The sequence below is a fragment of the Canis lupus genome, chromosome 29 (genome assembly GCF_011100685.1).
Source record: "Canis lupus familiaris isolate Mischka breed German Shepherd chromosome 29, alternate assembly UU_Cfam_GSD_1.0, whole genome shotgun sequence".
Taxonomy (NCBI): domain Eukaryota; kingdom Metazoa; phylum Chordata; class Mammalia; order Carnivora; family Canidae; genus Canis; species Canis lupus.
Genome location: NC_049250.1, coordinates 5,699,039 through 5,724,267, shown reverse-complemented (window position 1 = coordinate 5,724,267; position 25,229 = coordinate 5,699,039). Strand labels below are relative to the sequence as shown.

At 36.4% G+C, this 25,229-nt stretch overlaps 1 protein-coding gene across 5 annotated transcripts in view; it reads left to right on the top strand.

Moving 5' to 3' along the window:
- Positions 1-25,229, top strand: part of ATP6V1H (ATPase H+ transporting V1 subunit H) — a 161,596-nt gene that overhangs the window by 121,311 nt on the left and 15,056 nt on the right. For 3 of the 5 annotated variants that reach the window (XM_038579304.1, XM_038579305.1, XM_038579303.1), the window contains one exon: positions 3,104-3,217. The exons of 1 other annotated variant lie outside the window; for it this stretch is intronic. In XM_038579304.1, coding sequence (XP_038435232.1) covers positions 3,104-3,217 — 114 coding nt within the window. Of the gene's footprint in view, positions 1-3,103; positions 3,218-7,406; positions 7,498-25,229 lie in introns of all 5 variants that reach the window. One more of the 5 variants, XR_005380955.1, reaches the window with a different exon arrangement.

Below are 25,229 nucleotides of genomic sequence, written 5' to 3'. Positions count from 1 at the left end.
GGGTTGGAAGCCATTACCACCTGTTTCTTTTCTGCAGGGCAGAGGCCTACCATGTGATCCATCATGTTCCACAGATTACATACAAATCATCCTTCCCCTCCCTGGGTCCTTTAATATTTGAAATAGAATTCCCCAAGGGGATTAAAAATTGTTAGAGTTCTTTATAAAATCTGTATTTAATACTCTCTCATGGATTCACTTTAGTGTCTGATATCTGTTGATTTGGCATCTCAATTGATACTGAGACAGGAGTTCTGTATTATCATCCTGTATGTACATATATACCTATGAATTTCAGCAGTTCCAAAAAATTAATGTATTACAAAAATGTTAGGTAAACTGATGTCTAGTTAAATCATCAGCTTAAGCAGATCAGTATTTTCTAGTGTGGCAATGGATAATTCTAAGCACATATGAGAATAAGGTACCTTAGACCATGGGACTTTATTTTTCCTGAATGTTATTCCTGATTTGTATGTTTTTCTCTTAAATTTCTATTCTTTATCATTAATCCTGACTGCCATCCTAGACTACTTATAACTTTTGAAAGAGTTAATATTGGAAAGTGCAGAGATGAACAACTGGCCAATAGTAAGTGTTGTATAAGTGTTGTATAGATATTTGCTATTATAATTATTTAGAATTCTAGTAATAGTATGCTATAGCAATTGAGGGAGGGTTATTGTCAGGCAATTTTGCTATAATAAAGGCCTATCTTTTTTGATGGCTTACTCGTCCTTTAATGATGTCATTTTGACAAAAATTAACTAGATAATATTGTTATTAGTGTAGTACATATTAATAAAATTTGGTAATATATTTAATAGATATTTGATGAGAACTTTCTGTCTTGAGCCCTGGGAACATAGGGTAAGCAATGCCATGCATAGTTTGGCCTTCATGGATCTTCTTATTTAATGAAGGAGACATTTGATATTTTAGAAAGTTATTCAGGTGTAAAATTGCAACTCAGATGAGTACTTCTGATATATCCTCTCCATTTCTCTTCTTTGCACTCCTACCTTGTAAGAAGTGATCACTTTTCTCTCTATAGCATTCTAGCTCTTCTTTCTTTACATCTCAGGTTGAATTCATAAGTGTTCAGGATAGTTTGAAAGAGCGAACTAGGTAAGTTTGGGGGTCCCCTAATCTTCCACCATCTTGCATCTTCCTCACACAACTCAGATGAGTACAATGAAGGAAAGATAACACAGTGCCATGAAAAGGGCATATTTGGGGATCAATATGGGTAGAGAGAAGACTTCTCTGAGGAAGTGACAATTGAGGCAAGATCTGAAAGATGAACAGAAGTTACCTTCCCTATAAAGTGAGATGTTATATAAAGTAGGACAGCTTCTGGGAGAGAAAACCGCATGTACCAAGAGTCTGTGGCTGAAGGACCTGAGAGAAGGCTAGGGGAGTCCGAGTGCAGAGAGCACAGGTATGTGGCTGTGCTCTGTGGGGGCACTTGGATGAGAACTCTAAGTCAGACTGTGAAAGACCCAGTTAGCCACTATTTTAAGCAGGGAAAATGATAATTCAGATTTTTCTAAAGATCACTTTACAGTGAGGAGAATAAGTTGAAGGGGGGCAGCCCCTGTGTCCTCATAACCACCATCACCATCATCGATGTCATTATCATTATAGTAGCAGAAAGGGGCTTACCATATTGCAGGGACCTGGGCTTCACAGCAATGCCATAAGGGAGGTGTCCTTGTTCCCCTCATTTGCCAGGAAGGAATTTACTAGATTAAATGACTTGATATAACATATCTGATAATGAATAGAACTGGTGTTAGATAAAGTAATGTTTTAGAGCACAGTACTTGGTACATAACAAACACTCAATTGATGTTTGGTTAAAATTACATTTTTTCCCTTGATTCAATACTTTTTTTTAAAAAAGATGCTTTAAAGTATAAAAGGATATAGAGGTAAAAACTTCTCTTTCACCCTTGACCCCCATCTACCCATCCTCGAGACTGCGATCGCCAGAGGCCCTGCTGCATTATTGCTGACTGTGTAGCGGTGGCGGTGTTGCCCACTAGACAGTACAGCCTGGAGACTCCACACTGTTGTGCTGGCATTAAGAGGCTACACCGCTCTAGCTGCAGCCGCACCCTTACAACAGAATGGAGAACCTCTTTCTGTTCATGAAACAAATCACCATTTTTGCTTCACTTTTGCATCTGTAGCAGCTGGATTTTTCAGGGTGTTAGGAGATGCAGTGATAGAAAGCCAGTGTCAGTTTCAATCACCTTAGTGCTCTTGACAGTAGGAATTTTCTCCCCTGTTTCACTGGCCAGGAGGTCATGTGGCCTATTGCGTCATTATAATAAAGGACAGATATCTTTTAAAATCTTTTTCAGGGAATTAATATGGCTTCTCCTGGGTACTTTTTAATTAATCCTGTGTTTCCTGTTAATCTGCATCTGAGCCTCACAGCACGGCAACTGGTGGACTTAATATTGATCTGATATTGTGGCAGACATGAGGTGGTGCTCAATACACAGCTTTTAAGCAAACTAGAAATACTGGTAATAAAGAAGTTTTAGGAGCATCTGGGTGGCTCAGCTGGTTAAGTGGCTCATGAGGGTCATGATTCTAGGGTCCTGGGATCCATGCTTTGGCTCATGAGGGTCGTGATTCCAGGGTCCTGGGATCCAGCCCTACATCAGGCTCCCTGCTCATTGGGTAACCTGTTTCTCCCTCTCCCTTTGCAGCTCCCCCTGCTTGTGCTCTCTCTCCGTCAAATAAATAAATAAAATCTTAAAAAAAAAAAAAAGCTTTTAATACTCAACGTAGAAAACCATACTCTAGAGCACTACAATAGTCTGAGTTATCCGTAGATATTTGCCTGGATTGGGAGATGAGAATAACAGCTGGATTTTCCAGTAAGAATTTAAAAGAGAGCAAACTTGAATATTTTAAATCTGTGATTCATAAAAAATGATATGAAAAAGGCATGTGTCAGTTTACTTACCTGTATTATAACTTTTCTCTTTAAAATCCCTTGGCACTTTGGTATATGGCTCTCAGCTGACTAACAGCATGAGTTAGAAAGGAATGGCAGCATCTTCATAAAATGGCTTCTGTTCCTCAGGGTTATTGAACAGCTTGGCGGGAAGCAGCTGGTAATGAACCACATGCACCATGAGGACCAGCAAGTTCGCTACAATGCTCTTCTGGCTGTGCAGAAGCTCATGGTGCACAACTGGTATGTGTTGACTTTTCCTTCCCTCTTCCACACTGATATGCAAGATCTCACCTACCCCTTCCAAAGGTTCTTATATAAAATGTTCTGATGAATGAGTTTTCTAAATCAGCAATTTTTTTTTTAAATCAGCAATTTTGATTAAATATCTAGAAATGTATTTTAGTAATTGAGAGCAATAACATCATTTTGGAAAGACCAATGGGTTTGATGTTCTCAAAAAATGTATATTCAAAGTACTAATATAAAAAACAATTCCAGAAGTAACTAAAAGGACAGTTGTGGCTTAAGTGAAACAGTCTTTTTTTTGGAGTTGAAAGTAATCCAGTTGGATTACTGATCAGAGACTTTACAATTTTGCATGGTTTCACTTTTCAGCATATGGTTAACCTGAATGGTTTTTATAGCTTTATGTGAAAACACTAGAAGCTGAGATTCAGCTCTCCTATTTCATTCATTATAGCCTTTTGCTTTTGAAATAATGGAAGTCATGTTTTTCTCTTATTTGTTTTTACTTTTCAAATAAAAATTGTTTGCTTTTTTGTATCTGCTTGAAACAAGATAAATTGAAAAGTGACTGTTTAGATATAATGGTGAGCTTTTTGTGTCTGTGATGAAACAAACCAGAATTCCTTTGCCATGGCTGTTTTTCACTGTGAGTTGGGTGGGTATTGAGTGCTTTCAGTGCTCTATTGAACGGTTCACATACCTTTCTATTATCCACCATTTTGAAGGGTGCTTTGGGGTTGGGTTGTTTTGTTAAGGTGCAGTGAACAAATGCATGTTCCTTGTAACTGACAATAAAACTACCAGTACTTCCAAAGGAAAGAATTGATGGTGCCTTGGAAAGCATGCATTTGAAAGATGCAGGCAAATGCAGTATAGGGGACCATCCAGGAGTGCTACTATGGCATCATATATGAAATACTATGATGTTGCCACTTAAGCACTTTTTTCACAAATATATTTATGCATTCTTTCAGAAACCACCTTTTTTTTTTTTTTTTTTTTTTTAAAGATTTTATTTATTTATGATAGTCACAGAGAGAGAGAGGCAGAGAGACACAGGCAGAGGGAGAAGCAGGCTCCATGCACTGGGAGCCCGACGTGGGATTCGATCCCGGGTCTCCAGGATCGCGCCCTGGGCCAAAGGCAGGCGCTAAACCGCTGCGCCACCCAGGGATCCCCAGAAACCACCTTTTATGTACTTTATATAAATGATGGGCTATAGGTATGATGGAAGTAGGTGCAACTTTACATATGATGAGTAGAGAAGGCCTCTCTGAGTAGGCCAAAACAACTAAGCTGATGCTTTAATGATAAGTAACTAGCTATACAACCCAAGTATTAGAAGTAAGCATTTCAGGTAAAGAGGATGAGAGAGAAAGAGCCATGAAGCTTGTTTTTTTTTAAAAGCAATATCTGAGGACATATTTTGCTTGTCCACAGAGGGGGGTGCTGGTGCTACTGGTACAAGTGAGTAGAGGCCAGGGGTGCTGCTAAACATACTATAATGCATGGACAGCCCCCTACAATGAAGAAGTGTCCTGCCTAATATATCATTCGTGCCAAGCTTGAAAGTCTCTAATTTGAGGGTAGTGTGAGGGCCAACATGGAAGAAGATAGGCAAGGAGAGGTTGTCAGGGGACCAATCATGTAGGGTCTTGTAGGCTACCATTTGACTCTTACTTTTGAGTTGAAAGCTATTCAAAGGTTTTTAAATGAGAGAATTGACAAGATTTGATGCGTATGTTTTAAAAAGATCTCTGAGGCTACTCCCTGGTGAATGGATTATGCAGGGGTAAGCATGAAGGCAAAGGACTATTTTAATAGGTTCTCATTGTGGTCAAGAGTAGAGATGGTTAGTGGCTTGGATTAGAACACTGAAAGTTGAGATAACAAATAGTAGATGACCTTGGATAGATGTCAGAGCTAGTGCTAGCTGCACTTGATGGACTGAAAGCGTTTTTGCTTGTTTTCATATACTCAGTGCCAGAAGAAAGGGATCAAAGCAGAGGGTACTCAGAAATGGTTTTCATCTATTTAGGAGGAGCGAAAAACTTTTCAAGGCTGTCAATAAAAGAATACTCAACTGGATTTCTCTCCTTATTTCACCTTACCATGGGTCACTTTTTCAACAGAAATGAATTATTTAGTAATTTTATATCTCTTGATTTGTTTATGCCTCTTTCTTAAATTAGTTGAAAGAATGTTGGCACTTAGTAGAGTTTGAGGCTATTACAAACAGCAAACTTATATTTACCTTCTGTGAAACAATTTTATTTTCCATTTTTGTTTAAATTAAGATTGCTGAAGTATAGGTCCTGTTTTGTTAATAAAAAATTCTTTTTAATAGTTCTTTCTCATAAAGGAACTATTGTTGGGTTTAGGGTTTTTTTTTTTTAATGTATATTTCTGATGTGGAAGAAAAGAGGGGTATATTTCTTTGCCAGTGGAGAAAATTTTTTGGTTGAGAATTTTTGTTGAAATGATCATGCATTGATGATGATACATTTGCAATTGGAATATTTTCCTTAAATTTAGGAACTTGATTTAGTTTCTTGGTACATTTTTCAATGTATGATTACAAAAGAAAAAGTAAATGTCTTTGTAGCCAGAAACTGTTTTCTTTGCTCTCTGTCACTGACTAGCTGATGAGAGAATATCCCTTTTCCTCCTCTGTCATTATGTGCTAAGGTCTCTTAACTTTGTTTTAATTACGATAAATCTCCTGTGATAGAGAAGCTTAATGTCAGTATTTTCCTACACTTTCTTTTTTAAGCAAAATTTCATATGAAGAAAAATTTTGTTGTGACATGTATTTTGTTGTGACATATACATTTCTGTGTCTCTTTGTGCCAGAGATGAAAATTGTTCTAGTAATAGCAATTTATTTAAATGTCAGATTAAGATGAGATTGAATAGAATGCAATTTGGAAAGTAAATCTTCTGCAAAGCGTATCCCCAAATTGAAAAAGGATTTTGTATATGTATCTTTATGCGGGTATCCAATTTGTCATCATTAAATCATGCTAGCAGAGAGTGCCTTTTTACTTGCCTAAAGCAGATTTTATCCCCCCCTGAAAATACAATTCTGGTATCCTAAAGATGTTTATTGATTGAATCTTACAAAATTCCTCTTGGAATTGTTTATTTTCACACCAAAAACAAATGTGAAAACAGAATTGACTTTGTTTCCTTTTAGCATTTTAAGTAAAATGATTTTTTATAAATGATTTAATACTATAGAGAGAAATAAGTTAGTTGAACATAATTAAAATATAATCATAGATATAAATAGAATAAAAGTCTGCCTGAATGGCAATAGCAGCTATTCATGACATTTTTGCATGTTTACCTGTACTCATTGTTTGCTCTTAGGGCTACATTTTCAGATTTCCAGCACACTCTGGATTTTTTCTTTTCTACCCTTAGTGATTCTTAGATTTTTGTTTGATATTGCATCCTAAAGCTTCTGTTTTTGAGACTAAATCATAATTTTGGATATAGTAAAGTAATACTTTTTACTGCAGGGAATTTTTTTTGTTTTAAATATAAGTTTAAAATTACATTTCAGGTATAAGTGGGATACTTATGAAATTATAGAACTGAGCTGTCTATAGATTTTGATTTTGATTATGTTTGAAGGAGTTAAATATTAATTTTTGATAACATAGAGATGGATTTGAGTTTATGTACAGGGAGTACAGAGTTGTGTATCATGTGAAAATACTTAATTCTTTTTCACAAATTTTATGGTTGATTTCAAAATTATTTCATGAATTGCAGATCCTAAAATAAGCTAGAATTTCTCCCCTTGTAGTTGACATCTGTGTTTACATGGGATAATGGAATAAACCCTCATTGATGTGGGTGGGGAGTGACCGGGGGCTGGAATAGAGTCGCTGGGAGGGGAGGGGATGGTCAGCACACACTGGTGTCTCCTCAGTTCAGGTCTTGAGCATGTCAGTCCCTGTTATAACCCTCTGTTTAAATGATGTGTACCTCTCTGATCTTCCCATACTGCTCTGCGTTCGTGCCATGCCCCTTGTTCTTTGAGCAGCGCTGGATTTTTATATTAATAAATTTGCCAAAATCTATAAGCTGTGACAACGTACGCTAGCGAACTTTTATATATATAACCTCAGTTAATAATTTAACATCATAAAATGTCATCATTTTTCTCCTACAGAATGATTTTAAATGTAATCAGCCTCTAATTCAGAAGCAACAGTATGTGCATATGGACAGCTCAGGACTTCAGGAAAGAAACACTGAATTTTGTAGGTAGAGGATCTTGTGTAGAATTTTCTGTTTATTTCTAGATTATTTTTTAATCTTTTTTTTAAAGCAGAATAATAAGTTATGAGTGTTGTTCTCTCAAGTTATATTATGTGCAGGTAAATAATATGACAGAGAACTCACCAAACCAAATGTGAGTGATACTATTTTGTTTTCTGATATTTATATCTGCTTAGAGTATTGGTTATTCTGTAAGGACATAGTCATAAACACAGTGATTAAAATAGTTATTATGAACTGAATTGAAGGAAAAAACCTTATGTACATTAACCTTTTAGCATTAATAATCATGTTACTGAAATATTTCATGTAATTTTTAATAAACATAACATTTCCAGATTTAACATTTTCCAAGATTAATTTGGAAAATTGTGGCCACCCTTTGAGTACCTCGAATTTTCCACATTATTCTTATAACATTTTTATTGAAGAACCTTTGAAAATGTCTTTAGTATCTATCATATGTTTTGTGTGTTTTTCAAAAACAAATATAACTTGATTAAAAAGCATATCAAAACCTATTCCAAGTGAAGAGGGATTCTTTATAACCTGTTGCCTCACCATCAAGTTGAGCAGCTCCCAGTATCCTGGCTAAAGTTGTTTCTACTTTGCCAGTTAGAGATGTCTTGAAGCTGTGCTAATTTGTTTGGACACTATGTACCACTTAATTACAATTGATTTGGAGATGCCGCCATAACAGAAGTCTTAAATTATTGCAAAGCACCAGCCTAAATAAACATTTGGAAGAGGTGGATAATAAGCATTTAGATGGTAAAGAATATAAAACCACTGATACATAATGGAGTCTGTGTACTTTATAATTAAGTATAAAATCAAATGCAGATTTCACATATAAGTGCGTGTGACTAGTATTAAGTATCTGTGGGTCAAATTCATGTGGTTTTGTTTGATTAGGATTGGTTTTTTAGACAAACAGATACCTGATTAGTGTTTTGAAGGATCACTTAAGCATGGATGGAAGAGTCTCCTCTAGTAAGGGGAGGAAGAGAAAAACAAACTAACTTGCTTTGCTTTTAAATGCTTTTTCTCCTTTCTCTTTCAATGGTGTGGACAGTTACATTTATGATTACATGAACATTTCATTTCATGGGGTGTGTGTGTGTATGTGTGTGAAATAATCAAAGCTCAATAGAATAGAGTATGATAAAATGAATTAAAGATAAAGCAAACTTTATATTTACTCATTTAAGAGATTTAATTAAAATTTTGAATTATTTTCTTAGTTTACTTTTAAGTATATCATCCAGATCTTGCATCTTGATGGGGAAAAAAATCTCATGGGTAACAGAAATGAATCGATAAGTTTTCATCACCACTGAAATTTTGAGGAATAGACTAAAAAAAAATTGTGATAAGCTTGTCCTCTTAACAAAGACAGCTTTTGATGTAAATATCCTTTAATTACACTTTTATTAAATTGACTTTTTAAAAGAATTTTGCAGTGATGCATTAGGTACCTACTATATATCTAACCGTCACATGAATTAAATTATGTTCTTCCCAGTCCTTACTTGTTATTTTTAAAAATGAATTCAGTAAAAAGCTACCAAAGTGTTAGTACAGGGGACAGCTGTGTTCCTAAAAGATCAAATTTCTCACACATTCACAGTATCAAAGCTGTAGAACATTTCCCTGTAATTCTCTGTACCTTCAGAAGCTTCTTGCTCCATTTTCCTTAAGGGCAGGTGTTTGCAGATACCTGAACAAAAATAGTGTTTTGGATGACAGTTTCCCCTACCTTGCTAACCAGCCCAGAAATACCTTACAAGAAAACATTTAGTATTTGGCTAAACACTGCACTGTTCTATTTGTATCCAGTTACTTTCCCAATTGAGAAGGTGTTTACTGTTACCTCTGTAATTATTACTCTTATCTCTGATTTAGGCATGAACAGGAATACTTATTAGATGATTATGTGCTAAAATAGATATGAAGTAGAAAATAAGGAAATAAATAAAAAAAAATAAAAATAAAAAAAATAAATAAAAAAAAAGAAAATAAAAAAAAAAGAAAATAAGGAAATAGCACACAGCTTCAGTGCAGTGTCATGAGAGTGGTGACAGAAGTGTGAATGAGTGTCACAGGAGCTTAGGAACTGTGCCTCATCCCTTCCTGGGCCTTCAAAAAGGAAGTTTTCTTCAGGAGGTGATGTCTGGGCTAAGACTTAAGGATCAAGAGGGAGTTAGTGTGTGAAGATGAGACTAGAGTAAGGAGGACTTCTAGGCAGAGGCACTCTGTCAGCAGGCTGTACATGGAAATGGGTGGCCTCACAGGAATGGAAATTGGGAGCCTGGGAGTAGCTGAATTGTCCTTAAAAGGTCACCTCTGAGGTCATTGCCATATCTTAGTATTTTGGGAAGCTTTAACACAACTACAGTAATCTGAATACCAATTTTATGATTTTTTAAAATTATGTAAGGGATTTATCTTTCTCATGTAATATGAACTGTACTTGTTTCTAAACAAGTCCAGAGCTGGTACAGCAGTTCAGTGAGAAGCAAGATTGTTCAGCCTTCTGCTCCCCTATCCCTAGGATGTAGTTTTTACCCTCCTAGTTCAAAGGGGAAGGGAAATATGGAAAAAAAAGTTTTATTTTTTTAAACTTTTTAATTGGAAAGAATTTAAACTACTGTAAAATTGCAGTAACAGTAGAATGAACTGGTGCTTGTTTCTTCTTTTTTTTTTTTTTTAAGATTTTATTTATTTATTCATGAGAGACACAGAGAGAGAGACAGGGACATAGGCAGAGGGAGAAGCAGGCTCCCTGTGGGGAGTCCCAAGACCCTGAGATCACGCCCTGAGCCAAAGGCAGACAGTCAACCACTGTGCCACCCAGGTGCCACAAACCGGTGCTTGTTTCACCTAGATTTGCCACTTGTTGACATTTTGCTGCATATGTATGTTCTCTTTCTGTCTGTGTCTCTCTCTCTCTTTCGGAAGTGAGACTATGTGGCAGACATTATGACCCTTTACCCCTAATTGCTTCAGCAGGTAACTCCTAGGACTTGGGTTTCTTATATCACAATGATGTGATACTATAATATATAGCTCATATTCACATTTCCTTGTCTACTACTTGTACTATTGTCTGTAGCAAATATGTTTTCTCCAGTAGGATCATACATTGCATTTAGTTATTATGTGTCTTCAGTCTTATTTAATTAAATAGAACAATCCTTGGGTGTTTGTCTTTTCTTTTAGCATCCATATTTTTAAAGACTAGAGATCAGGTTTTTTTTGTAGAATTTCCCTCGATTTCCATTTGCCTGATGTTTCTTCCTGACTTGCTTCCAAGTATGCATTTTTGACCGGAACACCATGAGGTGACAGCATGTTCCTTTTGTATTTTTATCCAGAAGTTCTTTAGTCAATTTACCTATTATTTGTGGTGTTAACTTCCACCTGCTTAAAGTGGCATTAGGTTTCTCTAATGTAATGAACTTTCCCCTTTGTAATTGTAAATAATCTACGGGGAGGTACTTGGAGACTGAATACTGGTTGTGTTTCCTAATAAACTTTTACCCAGTTTTTTAGCATCCAATGGTGCTTCTTACTAGAGTCAATTATTACTGTAATGGTTGCAAAATACCTTTTGGAATTTTATTTTATTGTTATTTAATTATTTAAATTAAATTAATTAGCATATAGTATATTAGTTTCAGAGGGATTTTATTTTATTTTTTTAAAGATTTATTTGAGAGAGAGAGAGAGAACACGCAGGGGGATTAGCAGAGGGAGGAGCAGGCTCCCTGCGGAGCCGGGAGCCTGATGCAGGGCTGGATCCCAGGAATCACAACCTCAGGCTGAAGGCAGAGGCTCAACCAACTGACCCATGCAGACACCCTGGGGTTTTATTTTTTTATTGATGTAATGTAATGCCTTTGGAGTCAGCAGTCTGTATTCATCAGTGCATCGGAAACTGAATCTGTAGAAGAGATAATATAACAATCAAAAAAAGATCTTTTGTGGGTTGTCCTGGGACACTGGAGGAGGAGGAAGAGAGAATGGCCAGGCACTTGACATTCCACAACTTAGCCCTCCTAAGCCAGGAGGAATTTTGTTTTATGTCTAGTACTCCTTTCCTTCTAGCACCTAGACAGTATTTTTTAAGTTTCACTTCAGGTAGTGATCTTGAGAGAAATGTGACTCATTATCAGCTTCCTATCTTAGTTATTATTTTCTGAAAATGACATTATATCTTTGATCTCTTCAGGAGTATTTTTATGATAGACATTGTAAAGCTATTAGGAAAATATCTCCTAACCATGCCTTTCATCAGATATTAGTACAGAAGTTTTATTTGGCACATCAGGAATGATGTGTTGTTTTTAATGCATTGAAACATTAATATAGTTTTAAGAAAGTTTAATCGTAAGATATTTAGATGACAGCAGACCTCTGTTTTCTTCAGACATATTGGACATAAATTAATAAACTTATAAATGAATGAGATATCTTATTTGGTAAGGTGATTATATGTTCATGGCTAGTGTTTTAGTAATGTTAGTAAAGCATAATTTTGAGACTACTTTTTCATTTGTTTAATTCTGTTTTGCCTCCATAAGAGAATTGTGTGTATATGTATGTGTGTATAGATGTATTATACATACCTGTTTTCTAAGATTTTTTGTATATTCTGCATGTTCAGAATCCAGAATCCAGTTTATCACGTTTTGACAACTTACAACAATTTTGCTGTTTTTCTTTCAAGTTATTTTAAGTGAGAATATGTGTTCTAATTTGTTAACTTATATTTCTGATAAAATTGAAGAGTGGTAAACATTTGTTCTTAGATGACAATAAAAAATCTTTGCCTTGTTTTTGTAGATTGTCAGAAGCTGCATATTTAAATAGAAGCTGCACAAGAAATAATGTAAATGATAAAATTATAGAAACAAATTAGCCACTAGAAGATTCTGCTAGAATAAAGCAGGAATGTGATTGGTTCTAGTAGGCTAGTCAAAGAGTACTTCTGTAAACTGTGATCTAACTCCTGTGTGTGTGCACACATGCTTTACCTCCCCAGGAATGGTTTGTTTGGAAGAAACACAAGCCTACTCATGCTAGCTTAAATACAAGAAACCCTGTTAAGAAGGATGTCAGAGTAGCTCACAGAATCCAACAATAGGTAAAGTCACACAGTTTCACTGAAACTAGGAACCAGAAAGCTGGTGAGAAGCAAGGCAGCAACTTGTTCACCTCCTTTTTCCTTCTGGCCACATGGTTTCTCACATCTGTAGTCTGTCTGCTTAGTTATTTTCTGTAGACTGGCTTTTCTGCCCTAGGTCCCATCAGGGTTGCTCCATGGTTGCAGGCTGACCCTCAGTGTTTTCATGATTTTCTAGTTGAGCTTTCTACAGGGAGCTGGCTCAGTTTGGGTATGCCCTTCCAGTTCCCTGCTTCCTGCTGGACCTGTTCCCTGGTCGCTTTCTCTTCTATCTGTACCTGATGAAGGAGGAGCAATCAGGAATTGAATGGCAGTGAGGAGCTGATGGATCCACCGAATTAGATGTCTCTGTATTATATCTAAGGAGAAATCTAAAAGATAGAAATACAGGTTTGAGTTCCAGAGCAAGATGTGAGCTAGAGTTTATAGAGCTAAAGCAATCAGAGAGAAGATTGAGGTCATGGCAGTAGATTGAGATTACCCCAGAAATGTATGTGTAGAGCAGGGCCTCTTCCTCCAGGAGGTGTTTGGATTAACTTCCTGAAATGGTACACAAAAGCGTATGTATAAATATTTTCTGTGGAAGTGTCCATGCTTTTCCTCAAACTTGCAAAGGGATCTGGGATCAAAAGGAGGTTAAGAACCACTGTTAGAGAGTGAGACAAAAGTATTTTGGGATTGACAGAAGAGGAGTAGATTTTACACAAGGAGGGTGGATGTGGGTGAAAGACAGATTCTAAGGAGAAATGGCTATAAAATTAGGAGAAAACCAGGAACATATACTTTTAGGAGAGCAAAAGAAAGAGAATATATTTCAAGCAACATTGAGTCAGTGGTAGGCAGTGTAAAATACTGCCAAGGGGACCAGGAAGAGGAGGAATGGATAGGTACCTTGGATGCGGTAGTGTGAACACCATTGGCGCCCTGGGCCAGGGTGCTTGGTGGCCCTCAGCAGGCCGATTGCCCCAGGGGTGAGGAAGAAGTAAAGCAAGTCTTTGTGGTCATTCCTTCTAGAAGCTTCATTAGAATAGGGAGGAGGAAAGATGAAGGACAGTGCTTAGTGGGGGGGGAGGGGTGCTGAGGTAGTCACTGGATGTTTGCTGTCATCATTTGTTTTAGTATAAAATGTTTAAATGCAATCAGAGGGAGAGTGGGGGAGAGATACTGATGAAGGGAAGGCTCTGAAGAGGCTCTGGAGGCGTTGTTACTTGGAAAGATAATTTTGTGGGGATTGTCTTGCTATTAAATGTGTAGACAAACCTTTGCTGCTTGTACCTCTTCTTGATGAGATTAAAACTCTTGTCTGAACCAATTTAGCAAATAATTATTTATTGAAATGAATTGGTAAATTGGGAAGGATAGATGTCCAATTTGTGTCAAATACATGTTTTCCTTATAGCTAAAGATTTAACTTTTTATGTTCCAGACTTTTAATTTGAAAGTGAGGCTAGGCAGTGGTTAGGAAGCAACAAGATTCTTTGAAAGCATTCAGAGTATTTCTCACTCTTAGCAGCTATTGGGTGTGCTATATAGGTAATAGATGGAGGTGGAGTGGAACAGTCCTATTCCCAACCATGAGAGAGAAGAGAATTAGCATTCTTGAGACAGTAGCCAGGGACATACATTATCTTTTTTAATCTTCTCACATAGTTCTGCAAGATAGATGCTACTGATCTTAGTTTTACAGATATGAAGTCCAATGCATAAGGATAGTTAAGTGATTGCCCAAGTTCTCCCATTTATGCAGTTAGATTTGAACATGTGTCTGTATAATTCCAGATTTCAAGTTTGTTGTCACTCTGTCATGCTACTGAGTAAAGCATACTTGGGGGCCTAATGAGTATATAATTTCCTATTACACCTACACAGTAAGACCCTTCTTAATAAGACATTTGACAGAGCTTTCCTGTGGTATCCAGATGAAATTGCTGTACCACTAGCCTACCTTCTGTCTCCTTTACCTGTTGTCATTGTCAGTGACAATCAACATTGTCAGTATTGATCATTCTGCCCTGCCCCCCAAGTCCACTGCAGCAAACAGGTCTGTTTGCTGACTGATTTAATTACAGAAATTTCTTTATTTCTTTTGCTCCTTCCACACCTTCTGCTTTTGTGCAGAAAGACTGGCAGTGTGTAGATATTGCTCAGCAACCAGATGCTCCTTTTCTGCACACAAGAACTCATGGATTGGTCCTAGTAGGTTGGTTGCCAGGTCTTCCCTTCTTTTTGCTTCATTTGATAACTGCGGCTCCTGGGCTCTTTGTTGATGAAAAGAGGTATCTTTTCATCCTCATTTCCCAACTTGGTTTGGTTTAGAGTGATGATTCTGTTGCCATTACAAGGGAAAGTACTTACCTCCTAGGTATGAAGAAAGTGACTCCTAAGGAAGACTTAACTCTACCTGACTCCTAAGCCCTAAGTCAAGTATCTTCCCAAATCATTATAGGAGTAGACTGAATAGGGATTATAAAAATTTTAATAAGGTAAATATGGCCCTCATCACAGCTTTCAAATTTGATAGAGTAAATTAATACTGTTTTCTTGGTTTTGGGTATCTTGGCTTTTTAAGTTATGTGGGTGATCTCCCTTTTTGGCTAATCATTTTGTTTGTTACGCCCACTTAATGGTAAAGTCAAGAAAATGACTTGTATAACTTGTATTGAATTAGAGTAGTTTAAAAACCTGTATTAGGGACACCTGAGTGACTCAGTGGCTGAGCGTCTGCCTTTGGCTCACGGTGTGATCCTGGAGTCCCGGGATGGAGTCCCACATGGGGCTTCCCATGGGGAGCCTGCTTCTCCCTCTGCCTGTGGCTCTGCCTCTCTTTGTGTGTCTCTCATGAATAAATAAATAAAATCTTTTTTAAAAAAAACCTATTTTAAACCTATATCAAATATCCATTGAAAGTGTTTTTACAAGTAATTATTTTAAACCTGGCCATTTCAAGACCTGTATTTTCTTCCCCTAAGTAACTGTATGTGTTTTATTATTTATCAGCATGCATTTTAAATTTTTTTTTTTTTTTAGAGAGAAAGAGTGCAAGCAGGGACGGGGCGGGGGGAGGGAGAGAAAATCCCAAGCAGGCTTTTCATGCCCAGCATGAACCCAACACAGGGCTTGATCTCACAACCCTGATTCATGACCTGAGCCAAAATGAAGAGTTGGACACCCAACCAAATGAGCTCTCCGGGTGCCCATATTAGCATACATTTTTGAAGCACCTTTTTTTTTTTCTATCATTTATAGTCTCTTTGAAGTAATGTTTCTCATACTTACCATTATTTTTTTAATGCTTTAGGATTTCAGATATACAGAAGTTATTTGTTGGGTGATAGCAGAGCATGTTAGCTGTTTAGGTCTTTGCTCACTAAATAATAATCTGAAGTTCCTCTACATATCATGGTAGAATAGTATCTATTCACTATTTGGTAGCCATGATTTAGTGTAACCGTGTTGATTTGTTGTACTTGTAAAAGTAAGAAAACAATTAAGTACCTTGGATTTAAAATATTAAATATATACTTAAAAAATTGGGACTGTAGGAATTGTATATTGTCACAATTAGAGACCAGCTAGTTTCCTGAAATAAATTTTTAAGTTGAAGCTTTAGAACAAAATAAAAATGGAGTTCCCAATTTGGAAAAAAATGCTAGGAGAAATTATTTTACCTTAATATCGTGTTAAATAAGAGTGAATATGATAAATTATAGGCCTATAGGTTGACTATTAGATATAAAAGCAAATGTAGGGGCACCTGGGTATCTCGGTTGGTTAAGCATCGACTCTTGATTTCAGCTTAGATCATGGTCTCAGGGTCATGAGATCAAGCCCTGCATCAGGCTCCACACTCAGCAGGGTAGGCTGCTTGAGATTCCTTCTCTTTCCCTTTCTTTCTCCTGCTGTTCCTCCCCCTGCTTTCTCTCTCTTAAATAAATAAAAACAAATGTATAAGTTTGTCTATAGAACAGAATATTTACTATCAAAAGTATTCTCATTTGTGGCATAGCACTAGAAAATAGGTAGCTATTAGAGTAGCTGCTATTTGTTTACTTGAATGATTTTTGGCATAGTTTGAGTGTAAGTTGTAGTTTGAAATGTTTAAAACAGAGAATTTTGATTTACTCTATATTTTGCTAATAGGAATATTTCACTTTGTATTTTCTCCACTAAATAGTTTCTTATCGGTGGTTAATGTTCTTCAGACCAAGTTGCTCATAATATCATGTTTTTAGGATCATAGGAGGAGGGAGGGAAAACTGAGTGGGAAGTCATCAGAGAGGGAGAAAAACCATGAGAGACTCTTAACTGTAGGAAACAAACAGGGTTGTTGCTGGAGGGAAGGGGAGGAGAGGGATGGGGTAATTGGGTGACAGGCATTAAGGAAGGCACATGATGTTTTGAGCACTGGGTGTTACATGATACACAACTGATAAATTATTGAACACTACATCTGAAACTAGTGATGTACTGTATGTTGGCTAATTGAATTCAAATAAAAAAAAAAGGAAGAAAAAAGAAACATTAGTAACATTCAACTTAAAACCTACAGCTCTTCCCAAAGGATAATATAAAAGCATACCATCACATTTTGGCATTATTTTCCCAGCTGTTTGTTTTCTGCTTTCCTCTTTGCTTAAGTAGTCTTGAATAATGTGGTAGTTTCTCAGTTGGGATAGATGATAGTATTATATGGTCATAATTTGTTGACTTTTCTGCAGTGCTCAAGGTTTTCTATCTTGTTTGTTGTTAAACTTTATTTGTTAGTTCTGGCTTGACCTCTCAGTCAACCTTTGTGCTCCTCTCTGCATGGGTGAGAATTAGAATAGGCAACACATAAATGATGAGTGTTCAGGTGGAAATGGTGTCAAAGACTGCCACATATTGAAGCAGGACACTGAGAAAAGTTTCAGAATTTCAGTAAAAATCTGAGTTCTGCCATCTCTCTGGATTTATTTAAGTTTGTAGGCAGACTTAGCATATTTTACATGCCAGGTTAATTGACCTAGTCACATACACTTGTTAAAGCCTATGTATATCTAGTATAGATACTCATATTTCTATTCAAGAGGAGAAATAATGGGAAGGACAGGTTAATGATAAGCTAGTGATATAACAGATACCCAAAATAACAATAGTTGAAATGTGACAGATGTTTGTTCTAGACTGTCTCTTATGAAAGGGTGGGGCTAGGCAGTCCAGAATTTTAAGTGCACAGGGATCCAGGCTTCTTCCAGCTCAGCATCCTGACATTCCTAGAGTGTGATTCTCATCCTTATGGCTGTGGCTGGTGGTAGATAGGCCAGACAACTGGGAGCCTCCTAGAATTTGCCCCGCACCACTTTTCCTTATACGTATTGACCAGTACTCAGTCATGTGACTACAAAGGAATTGGAAAATAAAGGCTTTACTAAAGTCACATGTCCTATTAAAATTCAGTGGTTCTAGTTTTGAGGAAGAAGGAAAGAAAAAGGATACTGGAGAACAAGTAAAAATTTCTTTCCCAGAAGTTAAATCTGCTTATATAATCTTATGTATTCAAATGATAAATACATGTTTTGATTTTGATTATTCAGTTTTGGGACTCCTATGACCTACCTGCATTGATAATTGAGGAAACTGATTATGTTTGGGATTCATGTTCTTCTAAATCCCTTCTTCCTTTGAAGAGTTTTAAAAAAATTATTTGTAATCCCTTGAAAGTTAATATTTGCTAATCTTTATGGTAATAGGCATTGCCAAAACTTTTTATGATTTGATGTTTGAAATGTTTATGAAATTGAAACCACTGGTAGTAGTTACACTACTACCTCTTATTTATTAGCTGAAAAAAATAGTTATAGATTTTATTTAAATAAAGTTCATTTCACTTAAATTTGAAAGCTAGTTTTTGACAGAGAAAGTTGATGATGATAATTGATAGTTCCATTAATCTTATACTTAAAAAATTTATATTGGGCTTCCAAATTTGAACAAAGCTCATTTTACTGTTTTTTTTTTTTTTTTTTTTTTTGGCGGGGAGGGGGGAAGCTAGAGTGTTCATTGAACAATAATTTAATGCCACTCCTGTAGTGAAGTGTGAAAAGCACATGCTTCATTGTAACACTGTGGGGAAAGGCTGTGTGGCCATGTGGAGGGTGGGCCTAGTCTAGGCCTGCAAGGGTCCTGGGCAGAAGGGACATAAGAGCTCTTGGTAGATTAGGAGGTGGTAGTCAGTGAAGGGGGAGGGAGAGGGCTGTGTGTGTGTGTGTGTGTGTGTAATTCCAGTGAGAGAGTTATGTCTATACATTGAGGTCAGAGAGATCCTGACTCATTTGGGGAATTTCCACTGGTTCCAGACAGCTGGAATCTGGTTATGAAGTTGAAAATATAGTTGGAGACGTAGTAGTGGCCAGATCATGAAAAACCATGTTATGCTAGGTTTGAACTCTTTTCTGAAGACTGGAAAACTGTAGAGGTTAGTAAGAATAATCACAGTGTCATTTTAGAAAGATTGTTTTAGAGACAGTGCAGGCTGGTAGACTTGGAAGGGTAAGGCTGGAAGGAAGAACACCAGTAAGGAGACTACAGATTCAAGTCAGGTGGTGGATTTATGAAGATGTCTATTTAGTAAGGCAGGGTCAAGGGTTGGAGACAATAGAACCTATAAAACCTAGAGATAAGTTGGATGTGGGGGAAAAAGAGGGAGGAGACCAGTGATTCTCAAGGTTTATAGGTGATATTCTTAGTTCTAAAACAGAATCAGACAAGCAAACATAAAAGCTCTTATCTCCTTGCATGTTGTATTCCAAATTTGCGTAGTCTACTTTATTCTCTAAATAGCTCTGAGATTCATTTCAGGTGATTATAAATTCATATTAGAGGAACAACTGGTTCACAAGTTTTGGTTTATTTTAGTTTTTGCACATATTGTGGGGAAATGCTTCTCTAAAGAATAATTCTGTAGGCTTAGAGGATCTTTTAAGCTTAATTATAAAGCTAATTTAACACATTTCCACTACATATCATTAAAGCATTGAACTTGCCTTCTAAATGTTGCTTCTTTACTGTGGATTTAATTGAGCCTTTTAAGTGTTATTATAAGCAGACTCTAAAATAATTTTAAATTTTGTTTGAGCATTCTGCTAGTGATGAACTGGTTTAGATTATGAAGTATTTGTAGGTTTAACTGCTGGGATCTTAGTCTCATCTGGTGTTTCAGAACATTTTCTTGTTAGGAGAAAAAGGTATTCTTTTTCAGGTTCTAACTTCTTTGTAGGATTCTTCAGCTACTTTTCATTCAACATTGTTGACCTCTTAGAGTATGCCAGGCACTGACCTAATACTCAAGATAAATTGACACTCTCTCTACTGTAATGCACTTAAAAGCCTTAACATTCTAAATATAATTCAAGAAGAAAGAATCTATAATGGGCCTTAAATACAGAATTTGCTTACATACTATTTTGATAACTAATATAAAATAAACTTTCTTCTTAAAAGTCCTTATAACAACGCAAACATTTCTCCCACATTGCATGGTGCATAGCTGTATTTGTATGTAATGGGGTCATGTAGGGTGTATATTCTGCATTGCACAAATTACTTTTGGTTACAACTACGTACTGATCAGGAACGAGCATTTAAAAGGAAGCTTGGAAGTTGCCACTCCATCCCAACCATAAGTAAAAAGCTGAACAGGCTGAAAAATCAACAGCTCTTCTTTGGTTGGAAAACTTGAACTGTGCTGAATTCAGGAGGCTCAGTGTGGGCAGGTCTGAAAGTTAAAAACTTGAGGGGGTCCCAGTCATAGTGGGTCCTTACTGTGCAGTGGGATTTATCTCCAGGAGCTAGACCAGATTCCCAAGTAAATATCTGAGAAACATCCCTTCAGGCTTCTGGCAAGGGCAGAGGAAAGAGAGCCATCTAGAAATATGCCAGAGTACTCTTTTCTTAATAAGACCTATTCTCAGGGGAAACTAGCTAAGTAGAGCCTTACCTGCTGGGATATGGGATATTATTAGAGTCTGTCTGAGTAGGGGAAGGGAAGTAACTAACCAACTTTAGCTTTCTTTAGCCATCCTATCCCACCCAAATGGGGAGGAAAAAAATTCCGAGAAATAGTTGTGAAGTTTACAGTCCAGAGGTCATCGCTCACTAAAAGACTGAGATTTAATCACAGGATAGTAGAATGCTTCCCCTCCCCCACCTCACCACCATATCACTGAAAGTTTATTTATAGCACTTCTTTTTACCTAGTACATCATGTTCAACTGTCAAGAAAATATTACAAGGCATACCAAAAGGCAAGAAGCACAGTGTGGAGGGACAAAGTAAATATCAGAAACCAGCCATGGCAGTGATGTTGGAATTATCAGACTGGAGATTTTAAACAATATGGTTATTATGCTAAGAACTGTAATGGATAAAGTAAACAGCATGCAAGGACAAGTAAACAGTGTGTAAGCAGGGAATTAGAAGTCCTAAGAAAGAACCACAAAGAAATGCTGTTAAAAAACAAAACAAAACAAAACACTATAATAGAGGGACGCCTGAGTGGCTTAGTGGTTGAGTGTCTGCCTTCAGCTCAGTGTGTGGTCCTGGAGTCCTGGGATCAAGTCCCACATCAGGCCCCCTGCATGGATCCTGCTTCTCCCTCTGCCTGTGTGTCTGCCTCTCTCTCTCATGAATAAATAAATTAAATCTTTAATAAAAAAAACCCCACTATAATAGAAATGAAGAATGTCTTTGATGTGCTTTCTAATGTACTGGACATGGCTGATGAGAGAATCTCTGAGCTAGAAGATCCTCCAAAAACTAAAAGCAAAGAGAACAAAGACTGAACACACCAGAATAACCAAGGACTGTGGGACATCTACAAAAGGTATAAAATACATGTAATGGGAATGCCAGAAGGAGAAGAGAGAGAGAAAGGAACAGAAGAAATACTTGAAACAATAATGACTGAGAAGTTCCCCCAAATTAATTACAGACACCACATGACAGATCCAGGAAGGTCAGAGAATACCAGGCAGGATAAATGCCAAAAATGTACACTGAGGCATATAATTTTTGAAATTACAGAAAATCAAAGTAAAAAAAAAAAAATCCTGAAAGAAGCCAGAGGGGGGGGAAAAAAAATCCCACCTTACGTATAGAGGAACAAAAGTAATCACATCCAACTTCTCAGAAACCATGCAAGCAAGAAGTGCAATATTTGAAGTGGTGAGAGGAAAAATCCCACCACCTTAGAATTCTGTATTCTGTAAAATTATCTTTCAGAAGTAAAGGAGAAATGAAGATTTTCTTAGACAAAAATTGAGGGAATTTGTTGCTTGTAGATCTTCCCTACAAGGAATATGGAAAGAAATTAGTTCTTTAGACAGAAGGAAAATATTAAAGGTCAAAAATTTAGATCTACACAGAGAAAGGAAGAACATCAAAGAAGAAAGAAGGAATAACTGAAGGTAAAATAAAAACTTTTCTCCTTTTGTGTTAAATTTTTGTTTATTTTAAAGATTTTAGGGGTGGCCCCGATGGCTTAGTGGTTGGCGCTGCCTTCAGCCTAGGGCGTGATCCTGGAGGCCCGGGGATCAAGTCCTATGTCAGGCTCCCTGCATGGAGCCTGCTTTTCTCCCTCTGCCTGTGTCTCTGCTTCTCTCTCTCTCTCTCTAATTAATAAATAAAATAAAATAAAAATTTAAAGATTTTATTTTTATTTATTAATGAGAGACACACGCAGAGAGAGGCAGGACCTAGACAGAGGGAGAAGCAGGCTCTGTGCAGGAAGCCTGATGTGGCACTTGATCCCATGCCCTGAGCCAAAGGCAGATGCTCAATCACTGAGCCACCCTCAGAAAAGCCACCCTCAGAAAAGCCACCCTCTTCTTCTTCTTAATTGATAAAACAGCAGTTTATTCAAAATACTAATAGCAACATTCTATTTGATTATGTATGCTTGTGTGTGTATATGCTTCTGAACATTTATGTGTAAGTGAAATAGATGACAGCAGTGTTCTCACACTACCCATGAAGTGGTATAGTGTTATTTGAAAGTGGATGTGGATTAATTATAAACATATGCTGCTAACTCTAGGACAGCCATTAAAAAGGTAAAAAAAGTATAACTAATATGCCAGGAAAGGAGAGAAAATGGAATCATACAAATTGCTCAGTTAAAACCAAAAGGCAAAGAGTAGAAGGCAAAACTAGGAGCAAAAGAACAAGGGCAACAAATAGAAAATAGTGATGAGTATGGTAGATATTAATTTAACTATATCAGTGATCACTTTGAATTTCAGTAGTCTGTACCAATTGAAAGAGATTATCAGAGTGGATAAAAAATATGACCAAACTATATATCGTCTATAAGAAATCCACTTTAAATATAAAGGCAAATATAGATTAAAAGTAAATAGATGGAGAAAAATATACTATGCTAACACTAATCAAAAGAAAGCAGGAGTAGTATTGATTTCATACAAAACAGACTACAAATTAAGGACAGTTTATCAGGGATAAAAGAAGGGCTTTACTAAAAGGGTCAGTTCTCCCAGAAGGTATTGTAATTGTTAACATGCTAACAACAGCATCAAACTATGTGAGACAAAAACTGATACAGCTATAAGGAGAAATAGATGAATTTTACATTTATAGTTGGAGACTTTGATATCCCTCTCTCAGAAATGGACACATCTAGCAGGCAGAAAATCAGTAAGGACATAGTTAAACTCAACAGCACCGTCAATCAACTGGATATAATAGACATTTGTAGACTACTTCAGCCACTAACAACCGAATATACATTTCTCTCAAGCTCATGGAACATTTACCAATACCACCCTCTGAGACGTAAAACACACCTTAACAAATGTAGAAGTCTAGAAATTATTCAGGGTCTGCTTTCAGACTACAATGGAGTTAAACTAGAAATAAATAACAGAAAGATAATTGGAAAATCCCAAATATGTGAGGATGAAACAATATATTTCTAAAATAATGTAAGGTCAAAGAAGAAATTACAAGAGAAATTAAGAAATATTTTCAACTAATTGAAAATGAGAATATAACTGACCAAATTTGTGGGATGTGGTAAAAGCAGTTCTTAGAGGGAAATTTATAGCATTGGAAGCATATATTAGAAAAGAAGAAAACTCAGTCTAAGTTTCCATTTTAGGAAATGAGAAAAAGAAAAGAAAATTAAATCCAGAGTAAGTAGAAGAAAAGAAATAATATGAATAAATCAAATAAATTAAAAACAGAAAATAGCAAAAAACTAATGAAATCAAAGCTGGTTCTTTGAAAAAAGCAATAATATTTATAAGCCTCCATCCACCCAGGCTATGTAAAGAAAAAAAGAGAAGGCACAGATTAATATCAGAGACAAAAGACAGACACCACAGCGCATCTCACAGAAAATAAAAGGATAACACAAAGGAATACTGTGACTAATTCTATGCACACAAATTTGATAACCTAGATGAAATTTCAAATTCCTTGAAAGATACAATCTGCCAAAACTCACAGAAGAAACAGATGATCTGAATAGGCCTTTATTAAAGATATTGAATCAACAATTAGTAATCTTCCAAAACAGAAAGCACCAGGTCCAGATGGGTTCCACGTTGAATTCTACCAAATATTTGGGAAAGTTTTCTACAGTCTCTTTCAGAGGATAGAAGTAGAGCAAGTACTTCTTAACTCATTCTATGAGGCCAGTTTTACTCGAATATGAAAACCAAAGACAAAGACATTACCAGAGAACTATAGACCAGAAAATCCTCAACAAAATAGCAGCAAATTGAATCCAACAATTTGTGTAAAAGAGAATTCTGTATGACAACCAAGTGAGATTTATCACAGATGCATGAGGTTGGTTCAACATTCAAAAATCAATATAATCCATCACATCAAAAAACTAAAAAAGAAAAATCACATTATCATATCAGTAGATGCAGAAAAAGCATTCACCAAAATCACCACCCATTTTTGATAAAAACTCTCAGTAGACTAGGAATAGAGGTGAACTTTCTCAAATAGATGTTCTTTATAAAGAACCTTATAGCTAACATCTTACTTGATGCTGAGAAACTGGAAGCTTTCCCACTAAGATCAGGTACAAAGCAAGGATGTCCCCTCTCACATATGACTCCTTTTTTGACATCGAACATGAAGTTCTTGCTTAATGCAATAAGACAAGAAAAGGAACTGAAAGGTATACAGATTGGGAAGGGAGACATAAAACTGTCTGTGTTTCCAGATGACATGATTGTCTATGTAGGAAATACTAAAGATTTGACAGATAAACTTTCCTGGAACTAATAAGTGATTACAACAAGATTGTAGGGTACAAGGTTAATACACAGAAGTAAATTGCTTTCCTATATACAATGAAAAAATGGAATTTGAGATTAAAAACAAAGCCATATACATTAGCACCCCCCAAAGGAAATACTTAGGTACAAATCTAACAAAATATGTTTAAGATCTAGATGAAGAAAACTACCAAACTATGTGAATGAAATCAAAGAACTGAATAAATGGAGAGAG